Source organism: Paroedura picta, chromosome 5, assembly GCF_049243985.1.
Source record: "Paroedura picta isolate Pp20150507F chromosome 5, Ppicta_v3.0, whole genome shotgun sequence".
NCBI classification, from domain to species: domain Eukaryota; kingdom Metazoa; phylum Chordata; class Lepidosauria; order Squamata; family Gekkonidae; genus Paroedura; species Paroedura picta.
The window spans coordinates 127,990,118-128,004,445 of NC_135373.1; the positions used below are offsets into that span (position 1 = coordinate 127,990,118).

At 53.2% G+C, this 14,328-nt stretch overlaps 1 protein-coding gene across 1 annotated transcript; it reads right to left on the reverse strand.

The window, feature by feature from the left end:
- Window positions 1–891: 891 nt before the first annotated feature.
- MIOX (myo-inositol oxygenase) lies at window positions 892–12,869 on the reverse strand. The gene is made up of 10 exons (XM_077340533.1): window positions 12,761–12,869; window positions 10,755–10,835; window positions 9,838–9,918; window positions 8,242–8,404; window positions 7,395–7,462; window positions 6,351–6,460; window positions 5,585–5,652; window positions 4,666–4,715; window positions 2,264–2,376; window positions 892–1,229 (listed from the first exon to the last, which is right to left on the reverse strand). The coding sequence occupies exons 1-10, from the start codon at window positions 12,776–12,778 to the stop codon at window positions 1,121–1,123; spliced, it is 861 nt and encodes a 286-aa protein (XP_077196648.1). The 5' UTR covers window positions 12,779–12,869; the 3' UTR covers window positions 892–1,120.
- Window positions 12,870–14,328: the final 1,459 nt, after the last annotated feature.

The window sequence follows — 14,328 nt, forward strand, 5'->3', positions numbered from 1 at the left end:
CTGGAGGCTCACAGCGAGGCTACGGTCAGGAGGAATCGGCTGCACCAGAGGGTGGCCAGGGTGGCATCAACTCTGCGTGGCACAGTGGTTAAGAGCAGTGGTCCCTGCTCTGGAGGGCCAGGCTGCATTCCCTGATTCTCTACTTGCAACCAGCTGGGATGACCTTGGCCAGCCAGTTCTCTTTGAGCTTTCTTGGCTCCACCCGCCTCCCAGGGTGCCTGTTGTGGGGAGAGGAAGGGAAGGCGATTGCCAGCCACTTTGGGATACAGAAAACCATCTCCTCCTCTTGCAGCCCGGCTGAGCTTCCCCACCACCACCACCGGCTCCCAGTCCTCAGCCCCCCCCCCCAGGTCTCCTGGAGCAGAGCAGGCTGTAGCCCCCCACTTTTCTCTGCCTTGACTTGAGGAGGAGGCTCCAAGTGGCTTCCAGGGGCCTTCCCTTCCTCTTCCCCCATCAGGCCCTTGTGGGGTAGGCGGGACTGGGGGAGCAAACTGGCCGCTGCTCTTAACCAGTTTTCCACAGTGGCTGTCCAGGGATTTCCCTGCCAGAGTGGGTGCCTAGAAGGCAAACGCGCAGACCCTGTTCTGTGCCAAGGGCGGGGGGGAGGAGAGGGGGTCAGCAGGAGCACCGGTTCCACTGGCAGGAGGCTCTGGAGAAGTGCCTGGCTTCCCTCTGCGGACTGGGAGGAGGGAGTCCTTGCTCTGGGGAAATGCCTGGGCTTCTTGCTGGGTGGCCCGTTAGCCTGGGGGAAGGAGGGGAGGGGGACGTGCAGGTCTTGTTTGGGGGCGAGGCTGTTTCTTGGCAGTTCCTGCAGGTGGAAGGAGACCTCACACAAGCAGAGCTCAAGCCCTCCGGGTTCCGTTGCAGTTTGAGCTTCGAGGCACGGGGAGAGAGGTTCCCAGGACCTGGCTTATTCATTTATTATATTTATATACTGCCCTCCCCGAAGGCTCAGGGCGGTTGACATCAAACAGGAACAATACAAATAACGGGGTGTGCCAGTGGGTCTGGCCTGGGCAGGCAGCTCAGGCCCTGCCCCAGCCCCACCCGGAGGGCTGTCCTTGGAGGAGAGCAAGCAGCAGGGGGGTCCGGGGGGGTGGGGGGGGGACCAAGGCTTCCATCACCACCACAGCTTCCCGGGGCAGTACTTGTCGACGAGCCCCTGGTAATAACTCCTGAGCTCCGCAGGTTCGGGCAGCTCTTCGCACTTGGTGTAGAGGTCAAAGGTGCTGTCGGGAGGGAACAGAGAAAGGCCAGGCAGCGGTTGGGCAGAGGGGCAGTGCACTGAGGTCACCTCCGCTATGGGGGCCTCAAGGTGCCATTCTCGCCCCCACCTTGTTCCACCTCTTCACCCAGCTGGTCTAGGGTGCCATCTACGTGCCGATGACACCCAGCTCTCCCTCCTGATGGATGGCCACCCGGAAACACACCCCCCCCCAACAACGTTGCATTGGAAATTTCTCTGGAAGCAGTGACGGGATGGTCAAGTAGAGTCACCCGAAACTCAGCCCTTCAAGGATGGAGGTCCTGTGGCTGGGTATGAAAGGGGGGGGCAAAGAAGTGTCCCCTACCCTATCTGGATGGGTCCAGCTTTTGGTTGCCTTAGGGTTGCCGGGTCTGGCAGACCGACTGGGCTGGGGGGGAAACTGAGTAAAGAAGCCAGAAGGAAATGCAACATCTCTACATCACCCGGGAATGACACAAGGATGTTGGGAATGACGCTCTGGAATTGGGGCAGACTTCTATGATAGAACTTGCTGCTTACTGGTGAGCAGGGGTAGTCAACCTGTGGTCCTCCAGATGCTCATGGACTACAATTCCCATGAGCCCCTGCCTGCTGGGAATTGTAGTTCATGAACATCTGGAGGACCACAGGTTGGCTACCCCTGCTGTAGAGTTTTGCCCCCAAACCAGAGCATCTTCCCCCTGACTTTCCTATGTCCCTTTGCATTTTCTTCAGGCTTCTTGCCGTTTGGGGTGAAGGTGGATTTCCGCTGGTTTCTTAAACCCCTGAAGCTGAAGGAAGGGCAGCCCTTCGGCGCCTCCATAAGGTGAGTCCAAGTTGAAGACTCTGTACAAGAGCAGGCCAAAAATTATGACATATCTTGTTTGATCAGGAGGGGCCCTTTTCTAAGAATTGCTGCCAAGATGATTGCCAAGACGTGCATGACCTTGATTTGGCCCTGAGTGCCCCCCTGAGTGCCCCCCCTCCTCTTTCTCCCCCAACCAGCCCCCCTCCCTGCTTCCCCCATGGGGCACTCACTTGAACTCTTTGACCCAGGGCAGCATGCACAGGTCTTCCTCGTTGCAGAGGTGCATGTAGTCGCCTCCCGTGTGCCACGGGTAGAAGGAGTGGAAGCGAATCATGTAGAAAGCCTGTCAGAGCACAGACAGTTGTGAATTTCTTGAATTGTGTAGGGGGTTGGACTGGATGACCCTGGATATCCCTTCCAATTCTAAGATTCTATGATCTGGGGTTGAAATGACCATTTCTTATGGCAGCCAGCCATAAGTCTCTCCTACCCTGTCTGGAAACACTTTCTTGCCTTTTAAGAAACTCAGCCTTTCTCCCGTCCTTCATCTCAGTCCAACCACAGCTTTCATTTTAGCATGCACGTAATTCTGCTGTTAGCAATGAAACCCTTTCTGTCACTGAGGAGCAGTTTATAGCTAGAAACTCATAAACACCCTTGTAAGTAGATCATCTCAAATATCATAACAAGGCTGGACATGTAGATTAGAAGTTGGAATAAAGGCAGCTGACTAGTTAATGACACTCTATATGCCTTGGAGAGACACATAATTTAGGACAATGGGTCTCCCAAGAACCTGTGGATTAATTCTGTCAACAACCAACCTCACTTCCCTGCACTCATTTACCATAATTAAGCATCATGTAATTCAATTCACCAAACTGGGTAGTTTTTCCCATCCAGTCTTCAAGCACCATTTATAGAATCATAGAATCATAGAATCATAGAGTGGGAAGGGGCCATACAGGCCATCGAGTCCAACCCCCTGTTCAACGCAGGATTAGTCCTAAGCATCCTAAAGCATCCGAGAAAAGTGTGCATCCAACCCTTGCTTGAAGACTGCCAGTGAGGGGGAGCTCACCACCTCCTTAGGCAGCCTATTCCACTGCTGAACTACTCTGTGAAAAACGTTTTCCTGATATCTAGCCTATATCGTTGTACTTGAAGTTTAAACCCATTACTGCGTGTCCTCTCCTCTGCAGCCAGCAGAAACAGCATCCTGCCCTCCTCCAACTGACAACCTTTCAAATACTTAAAGAGGGCTATCATGTCACCTCTCAACCTCCTTTTCTCCAGGCTGAACATTCCCAAGTTCCTCAACCTATCTTCATAGGGCTTGGTCCCTTGGCCCCAGATCATCTTCGTCGCTCTCCTCTGTACCCTTTCAATTTTATCTACGTCCTTCTTGAAGTGAGGCCTCCAGAACTGCACACAGTACTCCAGGTGTAGTCTGACCAGTGCCGTATACAATGGGACTATGACATCTTGTGATTTTGGTGTGATGCCTCTGTTGATACAGCCCAAAATGGCATTTGCCTTTTTTACCGCTGTATCACACTGCCTGCTCATGTTTAGATTACAATCCACAAGTACCCCAAGGTCTCGTTCACACACAGTGTTACCTAGAAGCGTATCCCCCATCCAGTAGGCATGCTTTTCATTTTTCTGACCCAGATGCAGAACTTTACACTTATCTTTATTAAATTGCATCTTGTTCTCATTGCCCATTTTTCCATTGTGTTCAGATCTCGTTGAACTCTGTCTCTATCTTCCGGAGTATTTGCCAGTCCTCCCAATTTGGTGTCATCTGCAAACTTGATGAGTAGTCCCTCCACCCCCTCATCTAGATCATTAATAAATATGTTAAAAAGTACCGGGCCGAGCACCGAGCCCTGAGGCACCCCGCTACTCACCTCTCTCCAGTCTGATGAAACACCATTGACAACAACTCTTTGAGTGCGGTTCTCTAACCAATTCCCTATCCACCTAACTATCTGAAAATCCAGATTGCAGTCCTTCAACTTATCCATCAGAACATCATGGGGAACCTTGTCAAAAGCTATACTAAAATCCAAGTAAATGACATTTACACCTATAGTCCACCTCAGGAAAAGCCATCGAGCCTCTCCCACCTTCAGAAAACCCATCAAGTTATTGTCTGAGGGCTCAGTACATCTGCTTCCCCTATGGAGCATTTTGTGCTACATCTACAATCCTGAACCAACAGTACAGTGTGTGTGTTTTTGGATCCATGCTCACCCTCTCTCCACAAGTCATTGAGACTTTATCTCCTCCTCTCATAATAGCTTTCCCCAAAATAGCTTTCCCCCTCTTCCTCCCTGATTTCCTCTTACCTAGCCTTTTATGTGTTTTCACTGTGTCTGTATGCACATTTTATCTTTTTGTCTCTCTTAATAAGAACTTTCTGGTTGAACATCTGCCTGGTTTATTTTGAGAGTTCCCTTAAGGAAGAAACCCCCATAAACATCATTGGCAAATCCCAATTACCTCCTCCCACTTGGTCTCCTTTATGACTAATTTCCCCCAAATAAATAAGGAGACTGCCTATTTGGGCAACAGCCCTCCCCTCTGAATTTTGGAACAGAGGTATGTACGGACTTGTTTCACTTACCTCCTGCGGCAGGGCAAAGTTATTCCGCTTCATGACTCTGTACATATATTCTGGACAGGAGAGAGAGGGAGCATGAGACCAGACAGGGCCATTTAGGTCATCCCCTAAATCAGGGGTAGTCAACCTGTGGTCCGATAGATGTTCATAGACTACAATTCCCATGAGCCCCTGCTAACAAATGCTGGCAGGAGCTCATGGGAATTGTAGTCCATGAACATCTGGAGGACCACAGGTTGACTACCCCTGCCCTAAATTATCTATCTTAAGCTGCCTAACCCCCCACCCCCTCCCAACTCACTTAAGAGACCCCCTTCTGGATCTTTGGTTCTGATTTCCCAAACTGTGATTTAGGACAGGGGGCAGGACCCACCTGGAAGGTGAGAAGATCCCACAAGAGGCAACCGATAGGAAAGGATGTTGATTATACCGTTAAGTTATTCTTTACAAAAACAATTTCAAGTGTCTTCCGATGAGTGAAAGCTTTCCAAATAAGCTTGAATAACTACCGGTTAAAAGCTATTTTCTGGAAATATAATTCCTTCCTTCAGAAAACATGTCTTCGTACCAATGGAGTTGAACAAGAGACTGGGCTTCTCTTACCTCAGGGGTGACCAAACTGCGGTTCTCCAGATGTTCATGAATTACAATTCCCATGAGCCCCTACTAGCATGCGCTGGCAGTCGCTCATGGAAATTGTAGTCCATGGACCTCTGGAGAGTCACAGTTTGGCCATCCCTAGGTGAAGGTTTCACCAAACTTAACATGTTTTTGTAAAGACTTTTGTGTCAGAATAAATAACTGTCTAATCAACATCCTTTCCAATTTTTTGCCTCTCGTGGGATTTTCTCAAACTCCGCTGCTGCGTGGCCAAACTATATCTCACCTGGAGGTTTGCAACTCTAAACCCAGGAGCTCTTACCGTCGTGGCCCCAGGACATGAGGACATTCTCCAGGCCACAGTTGGGCTGGTAAATCCCATACTTGGAGCTGCACAGGCAAAAGAAGGCAGAGTGGATATCTCAGGCTGTGCCCCATAGCAGACCTTCCCTTAGCCCTTTTTAAATCGCCTGGCCTGATGGCTGAGAGTCACGGATGAAGGAGAAGCCCCTATTGTCCCTTGGTTTTCTTGGCTGTCCCAGAAAGGACAATAAGACCTGGTGGGTTATGATGTGGAGTAGAAAGACGAAGGTTGCCACCGGATACCAGACCCCCGCTGGTGCCAGGGAAAGCCCTGCTTTGGCGTTGCTCCCCCAACGTGGAGGGTTTCAGAAAGCAATCCTCACCCCCACACGGACCTCCCCACTGCACACACCATAATCACCGGGACCAGGAAAAACATCCCCATGTGCTGAGGTTATCCAGGGTTATCGGGGAGTGATGCTCTGGGCCTTGGGCAAATCTCCATGATTTGAGGTCAGTTTTTTACCATAGAGTTTTCCCCAAAACCAGAGCATTCCCCCCAGCATGCCACCTGAAGGACTGTCCCCTTCCATACATTCTCAAGGGACTGTCCCACCTATCAAAGAAGTTCACCCAGTGGGCACACAAGACAGGGACTTTTCGATGGCAGCCCCATGGTCATGGGACAGCTTCCCAAGGGTAGTACACAGACTCCCCCCACCACCACCACCAGCACCCACCCACCCACGGTGATACCCGAGTCCTCCTGCCAAGCTGGCGCTTACTTGTAGATCGGGTTCTTCATGTCCGGATTGTCACGGAACGTGGAGTCCCGGAAGACCACGGAGTCCTGCACTTTGCAGCCCACGGGGAACGTGTCCCCCACCACAGCCCACTGGAGGGGAGAAGGCAGGACAGGGAAGTTACCCGGCTTGTCATAACCCAGGTTGCCAACTTGGTGCTGGGAAATTCCTGGAGATTTCAGGAACAGCCTGGAGGATGAGGGTTTAGGGAGGAGAGAGGCCTCAAGCAAGGCGTGCTACCCACAGTCCACTCCCCACAAAGGACTGCTAGGTCCCCCTGGCCACCAGCAGGGAATGGGTGGTAGGGTGTGCCAGATCCAGGTTGGGAACCTCCTGGAGATGTGGGGGTGGAGCCTGGGAGGGGAGGGGCCTCAGGGGGTTACAGCAGGGGTAGTCAAACTGTGGCCCTCCAGATGTCCATGGACTACAATTCCCAGAAGCCCCCTGCCAGCATCCGCTGGCAGGGGGCTCCTGGGAATTGTAGTCCATGGACATCTGGAGGGCCGCAGTTTGACTACCCCTGGGTTACAGTGTCCCAGAGACCCCCCTCCTTTTTCTCCAGGGGAACGGATTGCTGCAGTCTGGAGATGAGCTGGAATTTTGGGGGTCCCCTGGTCTCAACTGGAGGTTGGCCACCCCATCAACTCCAAAGCAGCCCTTTTTCTTTCCTCCAGGGGAACTGATCTTGGTCAGTCTGGAAATCAGGGTCATGCCAGGAGATCTCCAGCCACTACCTGGAGGTTGGCAAGCCTGCCTCCTGTATTCAGTGCTGCTGATGTGCATGCTGCATGAAATCGCATGTTTCCATGAGCATGCCGAAAGGAGCGGTGGCTGGACAGGGGATCATTCTCCGGGAGGGTGAAGACGGGAGCCCTGTGGCTGCCGGACAGTCCCAAAGGAACCCTTCCCGGGGCAAAAGCTACGTTGGCCTGCGGGGGACATTCCCTGTGCCCTGCCTGTCCCCGAGGCGTGGGAGGCCCAGCGGGTGATCTTGCTAGGAATGGAGCACGTCAGCCTGAGTCTCACTTGTGGTTCGCCGTGCAGTGCCAGGATCTTCCCCAGGTCGTGCATCAGGCCGGCCAGGTGGAACCAGTCTGCAGCAGGGATCGAGAGACAGAGGGCAGCTCTTAGTGCGCCCAGGGTCAGAGATTAGCCGGGGGCACATTGCGTCCCACCCCCAGCACGATGCATCGTTCGCATGTCAGCTCTGCATCAAATTTCTGCCCCAGACTAGGGATGCCAGCCTCCAGGTGGGACCCGGGGATCCCCTGGAATTACAGCTCCTCTCCAAACTGCAAAGATCAGTTCCGCTGGGGAAAATGGATACTTTGGGGGGGGGGTCTCCATTCCACTGAGGTCCTGCGGGACCCCAAATCCTGCTCGCTCTCAGCTCCACCCCAAAAGTCTCTAGGTATTTCCCAACCCAGACCTCGTAACCCTTAAAAAGTTTCATTCCCCAGCATAGGCTGTTCGTAGAATCACAGAGTTGGAAGGGACCTCCTGAGTCATCTAGTCCAACCCCCTGCACTATGCAGGACACTCACAACCCTCCTATGACCCAGGAGGTCCCTTCCAACTCTGCAATTCTATGATTCTAACCCTCTCGCTCCTCCACCGTCACCTGCCACCCCCTTGAGCCTTCGCAGGATCAGCCTCTCCGTCAGAGGGCTCTCCAGCCACCTCTCCTGTAGCAAGCCACTCTTCGATCGCTGCCCCTCTCGCCTAGCAGGTGTTGCCTGAGATGCCAGAGAACGGGGCCGCCCATCTTGTTTCCCCAGCAGCAGTTTGTCAGGGGTCACCTTCTGCACCCATCACCAGTCTTGCTTTCGTGCTCAACGTAACGGGAGAGGGGGACCTTCCGCCCCCTCCTCACCTTTGTCCGGGTGGGCCTTCCGAATGCCCTCGGACGTCTGATAGGCATGGTAGGAGTTGGGGAAGTCAACGTCTGGGTCCGACTCATCCACCACGGCGTCTAGCAGGTCCAAGGCCTCCATGAGGGTCATCTGACGGAGGCTGCAGCCGCCATACTCCTCGTGCTAGAAAGAGGGGACTGTGAGGACACCGGCCGTGAGCAGCAGCACCACGACTCCACTCCACTGGGCATCAGCCGTCCGGAAGTACAGTCTGCAGCTAGGCCGGCTATCCAAAGCAGAAGGACACCTTGCGTGTCAAAACGCCAACTGGCTCAGGAGCCAGCCTTCCAGGTCTCAACGGAAGGGCAAGATGCATGCCCTTCCGTGGATGGGTGGCTGGATGGATGGATGGAAAATACCGACATAAACTTTAAAATTAACAAGATAAGAATACCAAACCATGAGCCCCAATAATTATTGCATTCTGGTCTGCTGGTAATGCAATAATGTAAGGAGGCTAAATCACCTGTTTTGATGTTCTTCCTGCTGGCCTGTTTACTTTAAGAGATTTTAGTAATAATGTATAAGAAATTTGTTTCATTTGTTATGATAATTATATTACAGAACATATTCAGGAAGAATCACGGAAGATGTTTCAGGGAAGTGGATGGATACAATACCGGGGAGCCCGTTTTGATCGCCATATTTGAGTATGAGAAATAAACAAGCCTTGTTAATTTGGGAGCTTATGCTACTGGTGGAAGAGCTCCATCCTACAGGCCCTGCGGAACTTGGTAAGCTCCATCAGGGCCCTGCTCTTTCCCAGGAGCTTGTTCCACCAGGTGGGAGCCAAGACCCAAAACGCCCTGGCTCTGGTTGAGGCCAAGCTTTCTTCTTGGGGGTCAGCGACCCTCAGCCCGTTGGGAATGGCTGACTGTTGTGCTCTCTGGGGAACATATTCAGAAAGATGGTCCCTCAGATACCCAGGCTCCAGACTGCATAAGGCCTTAAAGATTAATGCCAAGACCTTGAATCTGATCTGGAATTCGACTGGAAGCCAATGCAGCTGCTGCAGGACTGGTCTTATGTGGGCTCCCCACAATGGGGACTCAAAGCAGTATGCATTGATGTCTTCTCTTCCACGTTGTCCTCCCAACAACCCTGTGAGGTAGGACTGGCTGAGAGAGAGTGTGAACAACCCAAAGCCACCCAGCAAGCAGAGGAGGGCTTTCATAGACTCCTAGAATCCTATACTGGGAAGGGGCCACAAAGGCCATCTAGTCCCACCCCCTTCTCAGTGCAGGGTCAGCCTCAAGCATCCCTGATAAGTAGCTGTCCAGCGCTGCTTGAAGACCACCAGTGAGCGGGAGCTCCCCACCTTTACAGGCAGCCAATTCCACTGGTAGAGTACTCTGCAATTTTTTTCCCTGATATCTAGCCAGTTTTGTTCTCCAGGTAGTTTAAAACCACGGCTGCCTGTCTCCCAGATCCTGAGGGGAGGGGGCCGTCACAAAACGGCTGCCTTGGGAAGTGACGACAGCCACAATACGCTTGTCCCCATTTCCCTTCAGTCGTGCCGCGGGAAGGGAGACACGACTTGTTCTCGATGGGCCTACCTTCTTCTTCACAAACTGCACCGTCTGGTTGGTGTGCATGAGCAGGTAGGTGTTGAAGACGCGGTCCATCAGGGGCCCCTCCTGGGAAGGGAGGAAACATCTCAGAGGGATTTCCCTCGGGCTCTGTGTGCGAGTTCTGCGGGCCACATCCTTTCCGGGCCACGTTGGAGCTGCTAGGGCCAAACTGGGTGATGACGGCTGTCGTCCCGGAGAGTCAGGGGTGGAGTTCGAAAAAAGAAGGGAGTCCGCCCTCTGACATCCCCGTTTTCTCCAGAGGAGACCAGTTGTAATGACAAAGTGAAAGGGCCCAAGGGAACTCCAGGCCCTACCTGGGCCCCACCTGGAGGTTGGTAGCCCTATGAAGAGTGCCTCCTTCTTGGGTCCAAGTTTTGTTTAATGTGTTGTTTCAACTGGCTTTATATTAGCCAGTTGAGAAGCACCTTTCAACGCTTTGGATACCTCAGAACCCAGAATGTCCCCCTGTCTCTCACCCATCTTCGATCCTGGGGTTAGCCTACCTTACAGGGTCGTTATGAGGATTACAGAGATGGAGGCGGCTCAAGCCCACTCAGTCTTGAGTGATATAAAATCTATTAGCTATCAGGAGCCATGAGGTTCATTCAGAAGCGCTTCCACACCTCTGGCGCAGGCTGCGAATGGGAAGTAGGCTTGCCAACCTCCAGCTGTTGGCTGGAGGTCTCCTGGGATGACAGCTGATCTCCAGCCAACAGGGGTCAGTTCCCCTTCAGAAGATGGACTCTGTGGCCTTATTACCTGCTGGGGTCCCTCCGTTCCTCACCTCCTCCCCCCTCCCCAGGCTCCACCTCCCAAATCTCCAGGAATCTCCAGCTCTGGAGCTGGCAGCCCCAGTGAAAACCTCCTCCTGGCCCGGCAGGCCCAGTGCTGCTGGCTCTCACCTTGAAATTGCGGAAGTCCTCCTTCGGCTTCCCATTCTGCAGGTGGATGTCCGGCCGGTAGATCTCGGAGGGGTCTCCTCCCTGAGAAGACAGGAGCTGTGGCTGAGGGGGCTGAGAGGAAGGGGGGCGCAAGCGGTGCCACTCAGGAGGACAGGAGGAGGGAAGCAGGGAGGGGGTCTGTGCCTGGAGATCTCTTGGGATCACAATTGGTCTCTCGGGGACAGAGAGCCATTCCCGTGGAGAAGACAGCTGCTTTCAGGGGAAGAAGAAGAGCTGGGTTTTGGTACCCGGCTTTTCACTACATGCAGGAGTCTGAAAGCGGCTTACAAAGACCTTTCCCTTTCTCTCCCCGCAACAGAAGCCCTGAGAGGTAGGTGGGGCTGAGAGAGCTCTGAGAGAACTGTGACTGGCCCAAGGTCACCCAGCTGGCTGCAAGTGGCGGAGGCGTGGGGAAATCGAACCAGCTTCTCTAGATTCACCCCTCTTAACCCCGACGCCATGCTGGCTTCTCTCTGGGAGGCCTTGTTCCCTCCACAAACCCCGCCTTCCACCTCAAAGCTCCAGGACCCCCTCGGCCTGGTGCTGGAGACAGTTCTCCCTCCCTCTTCGTTCTGGTGCTCAGCCCGAGGAGGAGGAAAGGCTCCTACTTGCCGGCTGCCAAAGTAAACTGTGGAACTCACTGCCACATGAGGGACACTGTGATGTCCAGACGCTTAAATGGTCAGGAGTCCTGCAGGGAGGAGGGCTGCAGGTCGCCTAGTTGGTGCTGGCAGAATTTGAATATGCAGAGAGAGGGGAGCACCAGGCTGCTTAAAGCATGAGATGGTTTTGTTTATGAAGAGAAACAGGTCTGTCCAAAAAGAGGGAGAGAGGGACCTAACTAACTGTTCTAGCTGCTGTCTTTGGTCATTCTGTCTGGTCAACTGCTGTTCTGGAGGCAAGCAGGGAGGAACTGCCCTCCAAAAGCAGGAAGTCGGGAGCCAATCAGGGGGAGATAACAGGAAAATCATCAGGAAGTGGCGGGTTCTCCTTTCTTGGAAGTTTTTAAAGCAGAGGCTAGAAATGCTGATTCTGTAATTTAGGTAAAAGGGATTGTGTCAGAGCTTGGCTCTTGTGGCCCTGTCTTGGATGCCCAGGGAAATGCCAATCGCCACTTGGGGGGGGGGGCTGGAATTGGGGTCACTGTGGGTGGGCAGGTAGTTGTGAGTTTCCTGCATTTTGCAGGGGGTTGGACTAGGTGACCCTGGTAGTCCCTTCCAACTCTAGGATTCTCTGATTCTACCACAGAGAAGGCAGAAAAGCCCCTCCTGGGCTGTGCAGAAAAGCCAAAATCTTCCTAGCCCTGCAGGAGAGTCAGCAGAGTGCAGGATAAGATCTTGGCCCTGGGAGACTTTGATGCAGAGGAAGCTTCTTCTCCCCCCCCCCAACAGGACCACCACCCACGAGGGCTCCTTCTGTCTCGCCCCAACCGGTAAATCTGGAGATGTGGGGATGGAGCTGGGGAGGGAGGGGTCCTCAATGGGGTATGGTGCCCTACAGCAGGGGTAGCCAACCTGTGGTCCTCCAGATGTTCATGGACTACAATTCCCATGAGCCCCTGCCAGCAAACGCTGGAATTGTAGTCCATGAACATCTGGAGGACCACAGGTTGGCTACCCCTGCCCTACAGACCCCTCTCCCAACCATCAATTTCCTTCAGCAGAATTGACTTTGTGGTCTGGAGATGAGCTGTAATTCCAGGGGGTCCCCACCTGCAGGCTAGCATCCCATATAGAATCATAGAATCATGGAAGGGGCCACACAGGCCATCTAGTCCAACCCCCTGCTCAACGCAGGATCAGCCCTAAGCATCCTAAAGCATCCTAAATATATACACACCTTTTCCGATTCCTAGAAGCCAGGTTTGGTCCTTCCAGTCCTGCAGCTGGGGCCCAGGTCCACCTTCCTCCTTGAAGTTCTGGATCCCACCCCCCACTGCTGGAGGGGCTTCCTTCCCAATCACTCACCTCGTTCAGGACCTTCATCCTTGCAGCTGAGTGAAGGCCAAGGAGAGAGAGAGCAGATTTCTCCAAGGAAGCCCCTTCTGGCTGTTTATAGCTCTAGCTCTTATGCAAACGTCAGCAAAGTGGAGCCCGAAGCGGGCAATAAGTCACCGGTTAACCTTCCAGGGGCCAAACTCCTTTCTTCCGGCGGGGCATCTGAGCAAACCATTAATGTCTGGGGGCTCACAGGCCCTCACAAGGAAGAGGAAACTCCAGCATCTTGGGGGGGGGGAGCTGTTTCCCTCTCGTGTTTCAACACAAACATCCCCCTCATGGGGACAGAGGTTGATGTACGGTCAGCTGCCCTGGCAAGCAAGTGGGTGAAGGGCAGTGGGTGGGGGGGACCCTTGATTACAGGGAGGAAAATACAGACAGGCAGAGAAAACAATCCTAAAAGGGAGGCATTGGCAGAGTTCAAATGTGCAAGAGAAAGCACAGCACCAACTTCTCAAAAGAACAAAAATGTTTTATTATGAAGAGAAAGCAAGCAAGCAAGCAGTGAGAGGCCTATCTGTCTATCTGTTCTATTCTGCGTTCATTCAGTTTGTTTGTGGAGGCAAGCAGGGAGAAGTTAGGCAGTTAGTTAGGTCTCTCTCTCTCTCTCTCTCCTCTCCCTTTCTCTTTACAATAAAACTGTTTTATTCCTTTAAGCAGTCTGGTGCTTTGACACTCTTTGCATATTTAAACTTTGCCCATGTAAATTACAGGGGGGTGGGGAAGGCTGCTTCGGAAGGGGGCTTTATGGCACCACATTGGGGCTGAGCTCCCCCCTTTCTCAAATTCTGCCCAATCCTTGCATTCCCCTCTGCACTGGAAAGGGGCCTGAGGCAGGAAGAGGGTGGACCTCAGGAGGGTATACTGCCTGGAGTTGATCTTCCCAAGCAGCCCTTTCCTCCAGGGGAACTGATCTCTTGTCACTTGGAGGCTGGCAGCCCTATTCTCCCCAGGGAGTGGCTGGAGATTGCTCTTGCAGACTGCCCTGTTTGCTCACCATTCAGGCTGGAAACTGGTGGTTGATTGTTTTCCAGTCTCCATCTTACGGGAACAGGTTGGGCCCCGTCTTCTCAGAAGAAGATCAAGAGTCAGCTGAGAAATCCGGGCCTTGCCGGCATCCCCTGCCAAGTTTCGTGCCGCTCAGCAAGCCTGAAAGGGCAGAGGGGGTGGCCGGGTGGGGCCCGGAGATCTGTGCAACCAGCCGTTGTCATGTCTGGGTTGAGGGATTCCTGCACATTTGGGAGTGAAACCTGGACTTGGCAGGATCTGGAGTCCCACAACCCCCCCACCCCCTCCAAAGCAGACATGGTTTTTAAAAAAGAAATGTTCTAAAAGTAATTTATGTCGTGCGGAGATCAGTTTGGCAGAGAATGGCTGGAGGTCATCTGATGAGCTTTTGTGAACTTGGGCCTCCCCTCTCCCGGCCGGACATTCTGGCCGCCATGTCCCCTTGGCCAGCACCAGTGTGGTCATGAACCCAACCCTACTCCAGTCCATGCAACAGCTTCGTAAGGCTTCCAACGTTCATTTTACTCTTT